General features: G+C 31.4%; 2 protein-coding genes across 2 annotated transcripts; one reads left to right on the top strand and one right to left on the bottom strand.

Moving 5' to 3' along the window:
- Nucleotides 1–792: 792 nt before the first annotated feature.
- Atg7 (Autophagy-related 7) lies at nt 793–18,333 on the bottom strand. Its single transcript, XM_065511215.1, has 11 exons — nt 18,113–18,333; nt 15,977–16,172; nt 15,563–15,909; nt 15,276–15,488; nt 15,066–15,210; nt 14,842–15,000; nt 14,472–14,660; nt 14,236–14,409; nt 1,282–1,578; nt 1,091–1,207; nt 793–1,037 (listed from the first exon to the last, which is right to left on the bottom strand). Exons 1-11 carry the CDS (start codon nt 18,304–18,306, stop codon nt 993–995), a joined length of 2,076 nt encoding a protein of 691 aa, XP_065367287.1. The 5' UTR covers nt 18,307–18,333; the 3' UTR covers nt 793–992.
- On the top strand, nt 7,895–14,185 carry LOC135960032 (32 kDa beta-galactoside-binding lectin). The gene is made up of 3 exons (XM_065511216.1): nt 7,895–8,609; nt 13,179–13,766; nt 13,834–14,185. Exons 1-3 carry the CDS (start codon nt 8,518–8,520, stop codon nt 14,117–14,119), a joined length of 966 nt encoding a protein of 321 aa, XP_065367288.1. The 5' UTR covers nt 7,895–8,517; the 3' UTR covers nt 14,120–14,185.
- Nucleotides 18,334–19,153: the final 820 nt, after the last annotated feature.

Here is a 19,153-nt window from a genome sequence, read left to right as displayed (position 1 = left end):
CTGTTCTATATTTTAAAACCTACCACAAACAAAATAAAACGTCAAAATTAATAAAAAAATATTTTTTAGCATAGCAGAACAAGCAAGGTACAATTATTAGAAAGTACGTTCTCAATTATACATTCCTTATAACGTCAAATAAAAGAAAATTAGAAAAAAACAAAACGAAATGTCTAAGACAAAAAAAAATAATTAAACAAATTTTTGTGTATTTACTTTTTTTCCTAAAATATTCAATTCAAATTAAATGTTTTCCAAATAAATATGTGTTAGTTTTAATATAACGTGCAAAACATTGAGAAAACAAAATAAAAAGTGATTATAGTAAATGCGTTATTTGACGTTGTAGGGGTAAATATTGAAAAATCTCCCTAATAATTGTACCTGGTTGGTTCTACCATGATTTTTTAGTTTGTGCGAAATGGACTTGCTTCGGAAAAGAAAAAGTGCTAAATGTGTTGAAAAAAATTATAAAATAATGTGTGTTAGTGAATTTACGCGTATCAAACTATATTTATTGGACAATTTATAGTTAAAATTTCGAGACTTTTGATGTGTATAATTCTCTCACAAGGGTGTTGAATTTACACAGTACCCATATATGTGAGAGAGTAAATTTATAAAATAGAGAGTTGGACTACTTGGTATACTTTGTATATAACTAAGAAAATATAGTCAAAATTACGATAAATTTTCTCGAATGCGGTAATTCAGCCATAGAGTGAATTAATTAATTCGTGAGCAGGTCCACTTTAACGTAGTGCCTAGCTTATATACATATTTAATAAAACAAATCTGTTTTTTTTTCATATGACACACATACAATACAAGCCTGTTTATTTTTTTAATTTAAACATTTAAAGCCACATTTAACGTAAAAAGCTAAAAGAGAGTCATTTAAAAAATATGCATATAATAAATAAGAATGATTTGTTTAATACATAAATGCTGTTTAATTTCTATGTTTGGTCCTGTTCATACAATTGTTGAATTTAATCATCCGACAGTTCTAAATCAGAATCGTTGAAATCAATAATCTATAAGAAAATAAAAATAAATTTCAATTCTAACGAAAATTTCAATAACTTACCTCATTATTTAGATCCTTATATTCGGAAATACCAGTTAAATCTTCCAAATATTTAGCAGATTCAAATACTTTAAAGAGAAACTCATTGCCTTGGGTATGATAAGCATTTAGGACATTCTATGCAAAAAAAAAATTGAAATCAAATGTTTAGTTAAAAAAAATAAATACATATACAATATTTTAAAACTCACCTCTGAACAGGCAATACATTGCTTAAATTTTTCTGATGCTGGTAGTATGTTTTCAAAGCTACTCAACATACCCCTAATGGAATGTGGTAAAATACCCATAATTCCCTCGGGTGTTTTATCGGTTGCTGACGATGAAGATTTCAAATTACCACTAGAGGCATAATAGGCTGGGGCCAACTCTTTTAGGGGATGATGTAGTAAAGACACTAATAATTCCACAGCATAACTGGCGGCTATATTTGAGACACCAGGCCGTGTAACAGTACATTGCTGATCCAGAGTACGATCCTTGAGAGACTATAAAGATTTAAGAAATAAAATTAAAACTAAATGCGCCATACCAATATCAATTAAAAACTCAATTTTGGTTGTTATGCCCATTTGCATTTCAGGTGACGTTATACTCTTACCACTCATGGTGGAGAGTATAAAAATATAAATGTTTCTACTTTCTTTTAAACCGCCCGCTAAAACTTTACTTATAAATAAGCTGAAATTGAAAATAAGGGAATTTGACGATTATACTACTTATTATTTGCGATGTCCCAAAAGTAAGCTGTGTCCTACAATAAAGAGATTAGTGTATGTAAAACAACAATTTTTTTGTCTGGGACACGACTCAAACCCACGTAATTCACTTCAACCACTTTTGTTTGTTAATCTACCGTCTTTTAAACTACTCCACGACCTTTTTACATTGTTAAGCATTAGTAAAGGGTTTTCACACACAATGAAAAATCAGCATAATTTTAATTTTTTAAATTTATTGTAATTTAATTAAAAATAATTAATTCAATACAATTGTAATTACAAAAAAAAAAATAATAAAAATTTTGACCCAACTGGGTGTTGAACTCGCGACCTCACGGTTAGATTTTCATTTGTATTCGCTACAAAATAATGCATTCAGGAAGTAGTTAAATTTTAGTAACATTTAAAATTGTAAGTGAAGTTTTTGCTTAAGAAATCCCAAAATACTGGAGGTCCACACCACGCGTTTTAAGCATTCTCGCATTCTACGCTGCTGTCAAAAAAGTAGAATCAATTGGGCAATTCACAAGGTCTCTTATCAATCATATTGTCATAATGTCCTAGTATATCACGACTCGGCAGCTCGGCTTAACCGACTCTTAGGCATTCGGCGCAGGTCTCTCCTGGTTGGTTACGATAACACAGTAAACATAGCATACATAGTAGTATTACACACAGTTACTCACTGACTCATCAGTCATGAGTGAGTGAGTGAATGAATGAGACAGGCCTTGTATTTTTAAATATATAGATTTTTAAAAAAAGTCCCAAAAAGTAAATCGTACGTATACTTAACGTAACTGTAACTGTGTGTATTTTAGGACATTTTTTTGCTAGAAAAGCAATAAAAAACCATTGCGAAATATTAGGACATTATAACAATATGACACGATAAGAGACCTTGTGAATTGACCAAATATGTATTTGTACGCTGCAAGTTACAAATACAAAAGCGAAGAATGCCTTGACGCGTAGAATGCTTAAAGTAGATCTACTTTCTACTTTTATAAGCGTCACAAGCGGCGCACGAACAAGTCAGCTGATTTTGACAATTTATATTATTTTTTTTAATGTGTATTTTTCAATTTTAATAAATTAAAACAAATTTAATGGTGAAAAAATAAATAAATGCTGCAGAAAACGCCAAGTTTTTTAATAATAAAACAAAAAATTTACGCTTAAAAAGCATCGCATGTAACTTGAAGCGTAGAATGCGAAGTAGGTATGAAAAGCACGCAATGCTTTGACGCGAAGACGCGTAGTGTGGACCTCCAGCTTTAGTATTTTTATTATTTGAATCAAAAAAAAAGTGTTTCTTTGATTTGCGTTCAGTACTATTTCAAAATCTCAATTGTCCATGCCTGATACAGATACATATATGTATCAGCTATAGCTTTTCAAAGCTTTTATTAAGTGTAAACAATTGCAGCTGTATTAAATGTTTGCTCTCTCAGTCGAAAAAGAACCAAACAATTCATGTAAACAAATGCCAGACATATGGATAAAACAGTATTGTCCAAGAATTGGCTCGCATAAACCTTTAAACTAATGTGCTGTTTTCTATAGCGAACGAGTACTTTGAGTGGAAATTTAACATGTGTTTTGTTATTGTAACAAAAACAAAATACATGTAAAACGTCCACTCAAAGCACTCGTTCGCTATAGAAAAACAGCACATACAACTTTATTGGATAATGTTAAATGAAATTTGGAAAAAGCTCTATTTGATTTTATTTTTTTAGTTCAACATGGAATTAGTAGTTCCTTCCAAAATTTGCTTCAATCGTAGTTCATTTATATTCCAAAATTTGTTCCAATCCTAGTTCCTTTTATATTCCAAAATTTGCTTCAATCGTAGTTCATTTATATTCCAAAATTTGTTCCAATCCCAGTTCCTTTTATATATCAAAATTTGCTCCAATCCTAGTTCATTCTATATTCCAAAATTTGCTTCAATCTTAGTTCCTTTTATATACCAACATTTGCTCCAATCCTAGTTTCTTTTATATTCCAAAATTTGCTCCAAACCTAATTCCTTTTATATTCCAAAATTTTCTTCAAATGTAGTTCCTTTTATATTCCATAATTTGTTCCAATCATAGTTCCTTTTATATTCCAAAATTTGATTCAATCGTAGTTCCTTTTATATTCCAAAATTTGCTCTAATCCTAGTTCCTTTTATATTCCAAAATTTGCTTCAATCGTAGTTCCTTTTTTATTCCAATATTTGTTTCAATGGTCGTAGTTCCTTTTATATTCCAAAATTTGATTCAATCGTAGTTGCTTTTATATTCTAAAATTTTGTTTAATCGTAGTTCCTTTTATATTCCAAAATTTGCTTCACTCGTAGTTTTTTTATATTCCAAAATTTGCTTCAATCGTAGTTCCTTTTATACTCCAAAATTTGCTTCAATCGTCGTACCTTTTGTTTTCCAAAATTTGCTTCAATCGTAGTTCCTTTCAAAAAATGTCTTCGGGGTGTTTCAAAAAGCTTATTTGCATAATAATGTTTCTCTTTTGGCCGTACGAAGGCCTTTTCATATCCGAGCTCGCAAATAATGACTATTATTACCGTATAACTCTAAATCAAAAGTGAGCAAGAAACAAATTGTACACCATTTGAATCTGAAATAGTATTAATAGTGAACAAATTCGAGGCCGTTGACGGTATTATATTTATGCCCACAAATAATAAGATAAATTCGTTCTAAAATACACAAATCAAAAATACAATCGCTTATTGGTGGCTCTCTTCTTAATTATGCTGCCTCAGAATGGACCTCATTCCTTAGTGACACCCAATAGCGAAGTTTACAAACGGCCCAGAATAATGCAATCCGGATCGCAACGAATTTGAATCATCTTAAAAAAAAAAAAAAAACAATCACAAACTGCGAAGCGTTTTGCCAGATTCTCTGGCAACCTCAGATTGATAGTCAGTACACTATCGTCTAGTCTATCAGGGCACTCTGCGTAAGAAGACCAGGTTACAGTCGGTCAGACAACATGATGTGTTGTTGACTAGTTAGCATGCCATCTGCCCAGTCATCCCAACTATCAGATTCTGATGCAGTATTCCCTTCCCCGACACATACGGAGAGATTTTTGACGCTTTCGCAGCAACATCAAAGACGTCGACCGATAGTCAATTGCAAGTGCTCGGAAAACGCAAACGGCGGTCTTTGAAGCCATTAGAGGCTAATGCATCAGAGTCCTAAATGAACACCCAATGCAATTCTGGAGATACAATTATACAGGCTTTCAAGATCCATATTAGCACAATTAAAAAATTTATTAAAAAAAATAAATACTTTTTCGAGAGACATTCTCAATTCAAATCAATTTCAAAACAAGAGAACTATATTCGGCTGTGCCGAATCTTATATACCCTTCACCAAATTATACTTCAAAATAAAAATTTTAAATATTCTTAGGTAAACATAAAAAATTTTGGAGTTTTTTCATTTTTTGGAAAAAAAAATTTTCGAATTGTTTTTCAAAATTTTTTTTTTAAATTTTGTTTTTGTTTTTAAAATTTTTTTTTATATTTAGCGAAAAAAAACTTGGTGAAAAAAAATCGGTTTAAAATTTTCCGATTTTGACCCACTGTAGGTCCAACTTACTATATTTTTATATACGTCATTGCAAAGGTCTTTGAAATATCTATCATTAGATATCCATATTGTCTATATTAATGACTAAGTAATCCAGATATACACATCTGCTCAAAATAATAGATACACCTAATTGGAAAAAATTTAAATGTCGGTAACATTGAAAATTTCCTCGCAAGCGTTAAGAATACATCATATTATTAAAATTTCTATCTGGCAATGTCATGTCAGTCAAAAATCTGGCAACTATTTGCTTTCATGTTGATTTTTAAAAACGAATTTATTTGAATTACAAAAAATTATTTGCTCATAAAAATAGATACACATCAGTAATTTGTAATTTGTTTATATACAATTTTTTTTTTGTGCAATTTTTTGTTCCTATTTACGTGAAACAGTAAGTATAATTTAAATTTTAGCAACAATTTTATAAAAAATAGGACTCTTTTGAAGAAAATGGGACGAAATCATCATTGTACCGAAGATGAGAAAAAAATTGTTCAAACGATGAGAAATCAAGGAAAATCATTACGGGAAATAGCAAAGAGCATAGGAAGATCTTTACATTTTGTCCAAAATGCTTTATCTAAAAAACAAAAAAGAGAAACTCGCGGTAGACCAAAGAAAACCAGTCCAGAAACAGATAGGCGGATCGTCCTTATGGTTAAAAAAGACCCTTTCATATCATCGAAAGCTATTTCTGCGGAGCTATGTAACGAAATCAGTCCACAAACAGTTCGTCGTCGTCTTTTACAAGCTAAATTGCCGGGAAGAATTGCCAGAAAAGTGCCACTAATGCGCCAAAAAAATATCAAGACAAGATTAGAATTTGCTAAAGAGCACTTACAATGGTCCGGGTGTGAAGGCGAAAAAAAATGGAGAAATATTTTATGGAGCGACGAAACAAAAATAAATTTGTTTGGAAACGACTGCCAAAGAAATGTACGCCGACCAAAAGGAAATGAATTCCACGTTAAATTTACAAAAAAGACGGTAAAACATGGCGGGGGAAACATAATGGTTTGGGGTTGCTTTTCATGGAATGGTGTTGGTCCGATATTCCGAATAGAAGATACCATGAATGCTAGTGGGTATAGAGACATATTGGAAAACGCAATGCTTCCATATGCATCGGAAAATATGCCATTAATATGGACATTCCAGCAGGACAACGACCCAAAACATAGTTCAAGATTAGTTAAAAACTGGTTCTTGGAGAATAACGTACCTGTTTTAAGCTGGCCCAGCCAATCCCCTGATTTAAACCCAATAGAAAACTTGTGGAGTGAATTAAAGATAAGGCTTTCGAAGGAAGTTTTCAAAAATAAAGACGATTTATGGGAGAAAACGCAAAAAATATGGTACGAGATTCCATTGGAGAAGTGTCAGAACTTGATATCCAGTATGCCCAGAAGAGTGGAGAAAGTTTTACAAAACAAAGGTGGATATACTGGATACTAGCTTTACTTTAATAATAAACTAATTTTTTTAAGATAAAATTTATTAGCTTTTGTTTAATAAGAATTTTTAAAAATGTATCTATTATTATGAGCACCAAATTTTTCGAAATTTAAGAAATTTAATTTACTTTATAATATTTATTATTAATTATGAAATATTTTGTTTTTGTTTTTTACTCTCCTTTTAACTATAAATAAAAATCGACTGAATTTTTTTTATAATTTTACAATATACCATTATTTTTTTTCGTTTTTAAAAAATAAATTTTGGTGTATCTATTATTTTGAGCAGATGTGTAGGTCAAAAATCGAGGTTGTCCTGGTTTTTTCCTCATATCTCAGCCATTTGTGGACCGATTTTGCAGATTTTAAATAGGAAACTTCTCGAAAGCATGTCTGACAGAATTATTTAAGATTTGAATCCCGAAGATATCTGGGGTCTTCAGAAAATTGATTTCAACAGACCGACGGACAGATAGACAGACGGACATGGCTTAATCGACTCCGCTATCTATAAGGATCCAGAATATATATACTTTATAGGGTCGGAAAAGAAATTACAAACGGAATGACAAACTTATATATACCCTTCTCACGAAGGTGAAGGGTATAATAATTTCTGAAATTAAATTGAAAAAAACAAATGATTGTAAAATGTATTATATAAATAAACAACTACGTCATGTGATCCCCCGCAAAAATTGTCGATGGCCCAACTCTGTGTAGATCAGATGGCAGAAGGGGATAGATAATAGTGAGAGCGTAAGAGAGTAAGAGAATACAAATACTCTTAAGAATAGTGAATTGAAAAATGTGTATTTAATAATTAAATTTCCTGTCTTAATATTAAAATGAATGCAAAACTAAAACTGCATTCAACAAAGAAAAACGCCAAACATTTCGTATAGTTTCATTTACAAAATATAAAAAAAAAAAGATTGTGTTGAGAAACTAAAGTTAATAGAAATTATTAGTTAGTAATACTACAACAGTTATAACAAAAACAAAATAAATAATAATATGTTTAGTTTATTTTCTCGTTAGCGTTTACGCTCATACATAAATAGTAAATATCTGAGTTTTATTTTACATTTTATTTTTTGTTTTTTCCCTTTTTTGTGACATGAAGCGATTAGATAAAACTCAAACTGTTTATTCTACTAGAGCTGATAACACGACACCAACAACAAAACTAATAATATAATATAGTACATACAACAAATTCGTAATATTGATAGATAGATAGATGGACGGACTTAAGGTGGAACGGACGGAATTAGTAAGACAACATACCTACAACATTTAAAGAAAGAAAAACAAATTCAAAACATAAATATTTCTTAACTTAAAACTGAAATTTTAGTTGTGTTTTAGACATTCGCGTTTAATATCACATTGAATCGTATGAGAAAGAGAGAAACAATTTGTTAAAATAGTGTGCCGGTTGATCGTTATCAAGTGCGATTACATTTTTAAAAATCAATTCGAGAACAAAGTGTAAATTAAATACTGAATGAGAATTAATTAATAAATTAATTACAATACTAACACAACAAATTGATTGAAGACATTGTCTGAATTTGTTATATTAAATACTAGTGGAAATTTAAAAGGGAAAAATATAAATAAAAATGTTGACGGAATTTGCTGGCAATTTGGCTCATCATTTGGAATTCGGACATGCCTTGGAAATTGTTGCAAAAACTATCGATGGTGCTTCTCGGTAAGTATGTGAGACAATAAAAGACGTGTGAAACTCATTGATAAGAATTGGTGATAATAAATACCTATAATGAGTAATTTTAAAAAGTTTCCCCCATTATAGTAAGTGCAAGTAAATTACTATCTGATATTAGAGAACAATTTCGAATACCTATATAAAATAATTTAAAGGAATGGTGATACATTAATCCTAATAAAATTTAAACTAATAAAGTGAATTGTCTCATATATTTTCTTATACCTCATTATACCTTAAAATATGTGGGTTTAATAGCTTTTAGTAAGCGTCCTGCGCGGGAATTGTGATTCCCGCTTTTTCTAGATTTTCGAAATCTAATACTTCACATCTAGTTATTAAAGAACTAACTTAATTTCATCAAGTAAGAGAGCTATATTCTTATATACCCTTCACCAAATTAGACTAAAAACTTTAATTATTTTTAGGTAAACAAAATTTATTTTTTTCCAGGTTTTTTGGAAATTTTTTTTTAATATTTATTTATTGTCAAGCACAGATATACAGTGCTTGACAAAACAATGGAAACTTTTCCAAATATTCCATATGTAGCCCAAAATTTAAAATATTTTTTTAAAATAAAAATTTATTTTTTAGTATTTTACTTGTATAGTTTTATTTAGTATATAAATTAACTGAAAAACAAACAACATAATTAATTATATTCTGAAAAAAGGGAACAAAATTAAAAATATTCACTATTTCGCTACTGACAAAACAATGGAAACTTTTAAACTTCTGCAAGAAAGAAGTGTAAAACGAAAATAATATTTAAAAGAACGATGTAAAAAGCATCCTGTTTACAGTTATTTTATTTTTAAATTCTGGTAATTTTTCACAATTTATTTTTCTAAGTTTTTCGCATAATTGTTTTTTTTCAAAAAAGTTAACGAAAATGGCTAAAGTTAAGATTTATGAAGACTTAAAAAATAAAATAATTAAAGATTTTAAAGCTGGTTTAAAACAAAAAAGTATCTGTGACAAATATTCAATAAATAAATCAGCAGTTTCAAAAATTATAAAGAAATTTCGTGAGACCGGTTCTGTAAACACTCAACATTTAGGTGGAAGATCTCGTAAGACTACTCCTAGACAAGATAATTTAAAATGGAATACTGTTCTCTTTTCCGACGAATCCAAATACAATTTAAGAGGCAGTGATGGGAGAACATTTGTAAGTCGACCAAAGGGAAAAAGATTAGATTCAAAGTACACAAATAAGACTGTAAAGTTTGGCGGTGGCAATATTATGGTATGGGGATGTTTTTCAGGGCAAGGTATGGGCCCAATTCATATTATAAAAGATCCATGACAGTTATAGGATACAGAACCATATTAAACGATGTTATGTATCCATACGCTGAGGAAAATATGCCCCTAGTTTGGAGATTCCAACATGACAAGGATCCGAAACACACCACGTGTTTTGAAGTGGCCTGCCCAATCGCCAGATCTCAATCCCATAGAAAATCTATGGGAAATTGTAGATCGTAAAATAAGGACCCAAAATTACACCAGGAAGGAAGATTTATCGGAGGCGATTATAAGGGAATGGCAAAATATTTCAAAGGAGACCATTGACTCTTTAATTGGTTAAATGCATCGTCGATGTGTAGCAGTTATAAAAAATAAGGGATACCCAACAAAATATTGAGTAATTGCAAAGTTTAGACCATATTTGTTAAAATAATACCTAAGTTTCCATTGTTTTGTCAATGCCGTAATAAAGAAATCTTTTAATTTTGTTTTCTCATTTTTAGAATTAAATTATGTCCTTTGTTTTTTGTTAAATTAAGTTAATTAAAGTATACAAATAAAATACTACAAAATTTTAAAAATTTTTAAAAAATTATTTCAGATTTTAGGCCACTAATGAAATATTTAGAAAAGTTTCCATTGTTTCAACCACTGTAGGTCAAAAATCGAGGCTGTCCTAGTTTTTTCCTTATATCTCAGCCATTTGTGGAAAGATTTTCTCGATTTTAATTAGCAACCGAGCCGGAAGAATTCCGGAGATATTGATGTATGCATCGTTTATGTAAGTTATTTGGGGGCTTCGAAAAGTTGATTTCAACAGACAGACGGACATGGCTTAATCGACTAAGCTATCTATAAGAATCCAGAGTATATATACTTTATAGGATCGGAAAATTATATTGTGGAAATCACAAACGGAATGACAAACTTATATATACCCTTCTCACGAAGGTGAAGGGTATAAAAAACTAGTTCATGGTTAACTTCATGTACCTCACAAATGTCTCGCAGTTATTTTTCAATCGATGTTAATTTTAAAATTTTATTTCTCCTGATATTTGCATCGCTAAAAAATAAATTTTTAATTATTTAATAAACAGTTACTGTTAAGATTAGCCATATGTTCAGAACTGTACTATATATCCATAATTTTCTGAACTATTTCATTGATATGTGTTCTTTGACGTGTGTTTCTATTTGGACAGTTATATATGTGGCGGTATCATGAGGGCCCTGATCTATATTGTTCCTATTTCACGATTTCTGTGAGATTGCAGTGGCGTATGCTGATGAGGTAAAAATTCTATCACAATTGGCACCTAAGATTTTTGAGTGGTTCACTGTCGGCCGTGATCTCTAAATTGAGTTTTATCTCATCCAGATGATGAAGAGTGTTAAAGATGACTTCGTTAATGATAAGTGAAACAGAATTCCGACCTAAAGGACAACTGCCGCCACTCAGATAATTCACTATCCATCTCATCATATTGTTTGGCATTGTGGACTACAGGATGTCCTCAAAGAGTACGGCGTGACTGACAGTGTTGAAGGGCTTCGACAGGTCAAGTGAAACTAGCATAGTCCGTTCATATGACCTCTGCTGGTTCAAAACCTGTGAAATTCAAGTGACTATGGCGGATAATGCTGTAATGGTGTTTTCTATGCCCAGGAAATAAGGACATTTTTCTGTTTTTGTCACACATAAAAAATAGTTTTGGTTGTGATAATCGAACGTATTTTTAATCAAAATAATTTAGTCAAAACCAAATTTGTCTGCTGCGGTTGAGAAATTTTAGTTCTGGTGACAAAAATTTGGTTATTTAAAATGTAATTCGTCTATATCAACTGATTTTCTGTTAATAGCATCCAAAATATCTAAAAAATTTTCCCAGGAATTCTCGGATTATTTTTTCCGATTACGAATCCTATGCGGAATCCATGCTGCTGGCGAGCTGCTGGTAGTTGACGGACCAGCTGGAGGAGGAGAAGAGATTCGGGTATTTTCGCGACAAGAAAGATATCGGCCTGTACGATTGTCCCTCAGTCCCGATTTTTCTGAGTTTCAAAATTAGAGGTTAAAACCGTTGTCAGGTACTCGACACCTAGCTTCTCAAATCACATCAGCATGAATAATTCGCCTGGTCCTATGTCCTTTAAAGATTGGGCTGCGCTGTTGACTTTTGCAACTTCAGTTGGTGTATAAAGTTGTGGTGTGTCCGAGACAGGAAGATTATGTAGTTTGCGAACACTACTAAAAGCGCATGATCATCGTTAAATGTCGGTTATAGAGGTATCTGCAAACTTATCATACTATCTATCATTCTTCTTCAACGAGTTGTAGAGAGAACTGTAGACCACAACTTGTCAACTCTTGAACTCAAATTGCAGTTCTTCAAATTATCCTAACATTTGTTCCGCTTGGCCTCATTTATCAACCTGCTGATCCTTGGGTCATCAGGGTTGCTTTTTTGGCTATCATCACGTTCATCCGCGAGTCCCGCACTACGTATATTCGATGATGCGATGACAGTTTCGCGAAACTTCCTCTCTGCTAAGTGTACAGTGGTGGGAACCAGTAGACCATTAAAGATGTGGTCGGTAAATTCTCTGAGGCTGTGCCAGTTTTCTTTCTTTTGGTTAATGTATATTTGACGTTCAGAGATGATAAAATCATTGGATCTAGCCAGACAAACGATTATGGGTATATGTTCGGATCCCAGAGAAATTACTGCAGCCCAGGTTGTTCATAGTGATAAGTGACGAATTATCGCAATTACCCATAATCCGTGTGAGGCCATCAATCATACAGTATGAAGAACTTGGATTCATCTGCTCTTCCCGAAGATTTGAGTGCAACAACAATCGAGCAATTTATTTTTTGTCATTGACACTATATACTCTTTATAACGGCCCAATACATTTCAGATTGATGAATAGGTCTCCTTCAAAAATTTAATTTTCTGATCATTTATTATTAGTATTAAATTGGATCTAGAGTAATATGGCGTTGTTAATCCGGTCAAAATATTATTAAATTTGTGAACTTAAAACAGTTTTTCTTAAACCCATGAATCTATTTGATAACTTTGAAACCAATGGGCATATTTGAGAATAGTTTGTCAAATAAATGGATGATCAAATAGGCTTTCATAAAATAATTTATCAATAATTACCCGTGAAGGTTCTTGTTAGCACATCGACGATTATATCCAAATTCAAACAAAGCTTGATGATACAAATATACACATAATTTCCTATTCATTAACCACACTATTTTTTTTGTTTTACCTATTACAGATTCAATTTAACATTAGCTACAGCCAAATCTACCATTAATCCCAATGCTGATATTGGTTTGCGCTTTACAGTGTATTTTCGTGACGATTGCATTGTGAGAAATGCACGAGTCAACGGTGTATGGGGTGAGGAGGAAATCAAAAATATTGACAACTACTCTTTGCCAAATCCCATAACATCGGGTGACTTTTTCATGATCTATATATTGGCATGCGAGGATAAGTTTCACATTTCCATTAACAGTCGACCATATTGTACATTTAAATATCGTGTGCCATTGGAATCTTTAAGATCGCTGGAATTGCGAGATCAAATACAAGTTATAAAGCAAATAGATCATCGTACAGTATTTCCAAATCCCTGGCCAGCCATACATACATCGGATTATTTTAAGGCATTCAGTAATGATGTACCCATATTATATAGTCCTGGCCATGTTATTGTTATAACAGCACGTTGTTTTGATAACAAGAAGGGACAATTTATTATAAAGTTTATGGAGTCAGACTCGAAACGAGAAGATTTTCATTTTAGTGTCAGATTTGATCAGAAGGTGGTGGTGCGTAATAGTCATAATAAAAGTTTTGAGTAAGTTGAGAGAGATGTGTTCATTAAAAATGTTATTATATTAAGATTTGTTTACTTTTCTTTATAGATTTGGTCCCGAGGAACGTCATGGCGGTTTTCCTTTTGTCTTCAATCAACAATTCAAACTTGCTATTGCCTTTACGGAGAAAGAATTCTTGACTGCCGTTGATGGTTATAATTTCTGCAGTTATGCCTATCGCCTACCAAATGTTTTACAAAATCTTGTTGGCTTTAAGGTGACTTGCATAAATGGTCTGCATATGCATGTTACGGGTGTGGATCACATACAAATGGGTGATGCCTTGTGTACAAGTTTCGAAAAGTATTCAAGATTTGATTATGAATGTGCCTAAATTTTAGTTTTTACTACTTTTAATTCTATTATAATGATTAATTAATTGTATGCCGTTTAATTGTTTTTGTATTTAAGTAATTTTTCTTAATAAAGAAAATAATAAAAAATACTTACATTTCCTGGTGCCGTTACATCATTACAAAAATAACAACCCAATTGATGTCCTGGAATGCATTTCAGATTATCTACTTCTATTTGAGTAGCTGAAGCATCAGCGTCTGGCTTCCGAGCTGAACCATGGCGTTGTACTAAGTAACTGTCAAAACCTAAAGCAGAATTTATTACAATCTATGGGAAGAGAAAGAGAAATAAATAAATTTCCTTATGAACTATTTATTAATTCAAAATACCTTTTCATGTGCTGTTCCCAGTAGAGTAGGCAACCAACGACTTTCCCGGGAATCTGTTAATAAAAATATAACGTCATGCTCCTTTACTAACTCTTGTAGTTTATTAAGGTCCTTCTCGGTTTGCTCTTTCAGAGAGTCGCCAACAGTGTGCCCAGGCATTGGTATTTGCATAACGTGGCCAGCTGAAACCTGTAATATAGAAATGGACATAGGTTAGGTTAGATTGAAAACAGAAAGATATCTCTGCCATTTATGGGCCGATTTTCCCGAATTTAAATAGCAACCGAACCAGGATACATCAAAATTATTCTGGGGCTTTAAAAAGTAGATTTCTAAAGACAAACGAAAATAATAAAATTCTACAACTTACAGTGGATGGATTTATTTTCTTTAAACATTCGGCAGCAGCATCAGCCTTCATGACATTTCGCTTAACAGCATCCTCAAATGTGTAAAGATATTGGCGTACGGGATTGGCCAATCCAACTTTGCCATTGTCAACAAATGAAATATACTTAAAACCCCATCCCTAACCAAAAAATAAAAAAAAAAACATTAGAAATATAATTCTCCATAAGCATCTAACAAACATACCAATAACATTCTGGCCACAGCACAACCTAAAGTTCCGACACCAAATAATAAACATTTGGTGTTTTGAATAACTTCCAAATTTAAATCAGGTAATAAACGCCATTTCATAAGCTTCAAATTTAAATTAATGGAATTATCGGTTAATCTAGATATAAAATAAATTAAAAATATTATAAATGAATTAAAATATTAGTTATATCTAAAGCTTACACTTGAGGATCCATGCTGTCCCTCATGGAAACCATACGTGGCTGAGGCTTTTGATTTTTATTCAATTCCCATCCAACAAATTTGATTTTGTCCATATCTTCAAGATCCAATAATTCGGTTTGCTTAATATGCCATATTAAACTGAAACCAATGTTCATATGATTGCCATAGCGTAAACCCAAGAATTTAACACTATTACCCACCAGGAAAGGACTTGGAAAAAATACAATTATTTAAAGTTTTATTACAAGTTATTGAAAATATGAATATGTTATTTTAAAACCCACCACTTGTAATATAAAAATGCTGCATATACTCTCATTAACCATGAGGGGTGCACATATTCACTGTTGTCGGGAAAACAAAAGTAAATTTCTTCCAAAGGCAATTTCTCCATTGTTTTAAAATTATTTATGAATTCCTTTAAAGTAAAGAATTTTTTATTTGTTGTTGAAGCTTGCAATACAAATAAATTTTGCAATACGCCATTTGGGCATAATTTCAATGACTCTTGTATGAGATCAAAAGTTTCTCGGGAATCGACCAGTTTTGTACCTGGTTTTTCCAATGTCAATGTTGTGGTCAGTGGACAGGGAAATGCAAACCAATAGTAGTAATTGTGATTTTTAAGATCCTAAAAAAAAAAAAATGTTTAACATTGTATTAAATTTTTTTTACACATTAGTAGAATTTCAACTTACCGCAAACGATAATATGCAAAATCTAGCCAATAAACTGGGATCATCTAGTGTAGTCTCATTTTGAAAGTATTTTAATAGTTTAATGCCTTCTTCTTTCAATAACGCGTTTTTATCACAGATTTTAAACTCTTCAATGGTGTTTTTGTTGTAGATGGTGCCATGCGATTTGAAGCAATATTTCGGCGGGGTGAACTCACTAAAAGGTAATGAATTTAAATATTTTAATTTAGCACAATTTTTTTTTAATAATCAATGAAAATGGCTATATCTATCTAAAGAGTCAAGCTTTGCAAAAATATAAAAAACAAAATAACAAAATTCCGTAAGACAGGTACTGTAAATACTGAACATTTGGGAGAAAGACCTCCAAGAGAAATTTAACAGCAAGAATTTAAGAAATTTTTAAAAACTACGCCCGAGATGTTATCAATAATCTAGTTCGCGAACTGTTTGCCGCAGGGTAATTAAGAATTCAAATACAATTTAAGAGGCAGTGATGGGAGAACCTTTGTAAGATGTTCACCCATCACTGTTCGCGATGGGAAAGAGGTTGGGCCCCAAGTACACAAATAAGACAGTTGTTGTAGCAGCATAAACAATATTACAATATTTAATGTAGTTCAAGTTCAAGGATTTATGCTACTTTGACAGGATGAGTCCATAAGTTCACTGGACGTAGTGAAGTAGGGACGACACGGTCTATGCGGGACCAAAAGGCATTAAGCCTGTTGCTCCATTATGCGTGATTGCAGTGGCGTGTGATGAGGTGAAAAGCTGAAAAGGCTATCAAAATTGGCACCCAAGAACAACAAATAATACAGTGACTGTGGATGAACAGACTTAAAAATTATTTATCATTTTTCCAAATTTTACCTTTACAAGATTCATCCAGTGAATTGCTGATTTTTAAAAATCCCTAATTGTCTTAATAAAATTTAATTTCATTTATCATTGACAATATTTTTACTTTAATTAAAATAAAATAGAATTTATTGCCTCAAGCTGCAATTTTGAAAATATGTGCTTAATTGTTTTATTGACCAATTGTCAAAATTTCTCTAGACTTTTAGGCAAAATCAAGTTATTTTCTGTATTTTAACATAAAAAAAATCCTTTTGAAGGTTAAACTAATGAATGATATTCTAAATTAATAACATGAGGATAGAAATCACAAAATTGTCTAAACTGTGATTTAAAACTACACCATTTCCAATTGTATTTCAATAATTTTTAATAATATTTCCTATGATATTTTAGAATTTTTTGATATTAAAATGGAAATCTTCTGAAATAAAATTTTAAAACTCTGAAATACCTATAATTGGAAATTTCTGAAATATATTTAGAATTATGTGAAATATAATTAGAAACATCTGAAATACAAATGGAATTGGTGTAGTTATAATTAAATTATTCAATTTGTTTAATGAAAGTACATATTTAACTGCTTCAATTAACACCTCTAAAATTGTGAATTTATTGTACATTGAGCTAGTTAGAATTATTTTTAATGGCTTTTAGATGTTATTTTTTAATACATCATAGAAATAAATAAACCCCATAAATCCCACCACAATTATTTTTCAATTGATTCCATTAATACTTTGGTTTCCATTTTATAAATAGTTCGTTATTGATTGAAATATTTTTATACCTACTATGCCGGTTTTCAATATAGCTGAGTTAAAAATATTGCCTTAAATAAGGCCTTAAATTAAATAAATAGGATTTTTATATCCCAAAGTAAACCGTAATCAATGGGTACGTTCGTAAATGCAGTATATATATTTACCACCAGCATACTTTTGAAAGAGTAAACTAAATGATGCGGTTGTTTCATAAATTTGCGTCATCACTGCCTGCAATATGCATTAATGCACTGTTAATGCATTTACGAATGCACCCAATATTCTTAAAATTTGTAATAGTTAAACTGCAGTAAACAATCCAAATTCTAAAATAACATATTATTCCGGTTTATCTGTTTTTCAAGGTTAAACAAATCAAATCCAGAAAATAACATTCTTTGTTTTCACAGAATGCCGCACCTTCACTCACTCCTTTATCATCATAGTCACCCCTATCAATACTATCATAAACCATAAACAACTGCTGCAATAGGAAAAGTTCACTCACCTATTAAAAGCACTATAATCAATTTCCATTAAACACGATTTAGCATGACGATTGGTATAGTAACCATAAACAGGTCTGGGCTTATCACTTAAACGATCCAAATCCAACTTTATCTCAGCCAATTTATGCCAAAATGTTGGACTAACAAACGATTGCACTGGAGCAAATTGCACAATATTATTTTCACTTTCCATTGTTGTTGAATGTAGAAGATTTATTTTTAATTGTAAAAATTCTTCTTATTTCAAGAGGAATTATTTTTTTTTCTTCTCGTTTGTTGTTAGGAGCAGACGTAAATTGCAAGTGATAATAAATAAAAAATGCAGACAAAGTAAACAAAAGACTTATGACAAATCAGCTGACAGCTGTTTTGCATGTCGATTTAAAAGATGGTGGCAATTATACAAGAACAACAAAAAACAAAAGTATTTTTGTTATGTCAAAATTAGCTGAGTGAAATATATAGAAATTGAGTGCTGCCAGACAATTTTTTTTATGAATTTCTACGTAACCTTAAGGGATTCTATTTTTCTTAGATGCAAGTAGATTTTTTCGTTAAAGACAATGGCCTATAATCATAGTCAAAAATTAAGAATACTTTAAGGTAATTAAACTCGACTTTACTTAACTTGGGGGTTACACGATCAAGTTTTGCCTTTCAAGTTTTAATGCACTCTCACTTTTTTACTAATACACTCACACTTTTAAGAATTGAAACGAAATTGATATCAATTTCTCATTCAAGTTAGTGTTTCAATTTTTCATTCAAAAAAACAGCTGATTACATTTTTTTGCCCAATTTGTACTAAAATTGTTTTCAAGTTATGTGCAGCCTACATCAAGAAAAACTTAATCGTGTGGCTGCAGGGTAAGAGTGGACTTTAGGTCTATCCAGGGCAAATTGTTGGCAGTAATGCTGCAAATTTGTGCAATCAATGCATCATTAAGTTATATGTATGTTGCAAAAGTTTGCAGGTCGTGGCATCAGTGATGCACAAATTTACTGCATTTACGAAAATACCCTACATCTGACGATTGGTG

Source organism: Calliphora vicina, chromosome 5, assembly GCF_958450345.1.
Source record: "Calliphora vicina chromosome 5, idCalVici1.1, whole genome shotgun sequence".
NCBI classification, from domain to species: Eukaryota; Metazoa; Arthropoda; class Insecta; order Diptera; family Calliphoridae; genus Calliphora; species Calliphora vicina.
This window is presented reverse-complemented; position numbering and strand designations above follow the sequence as displayed.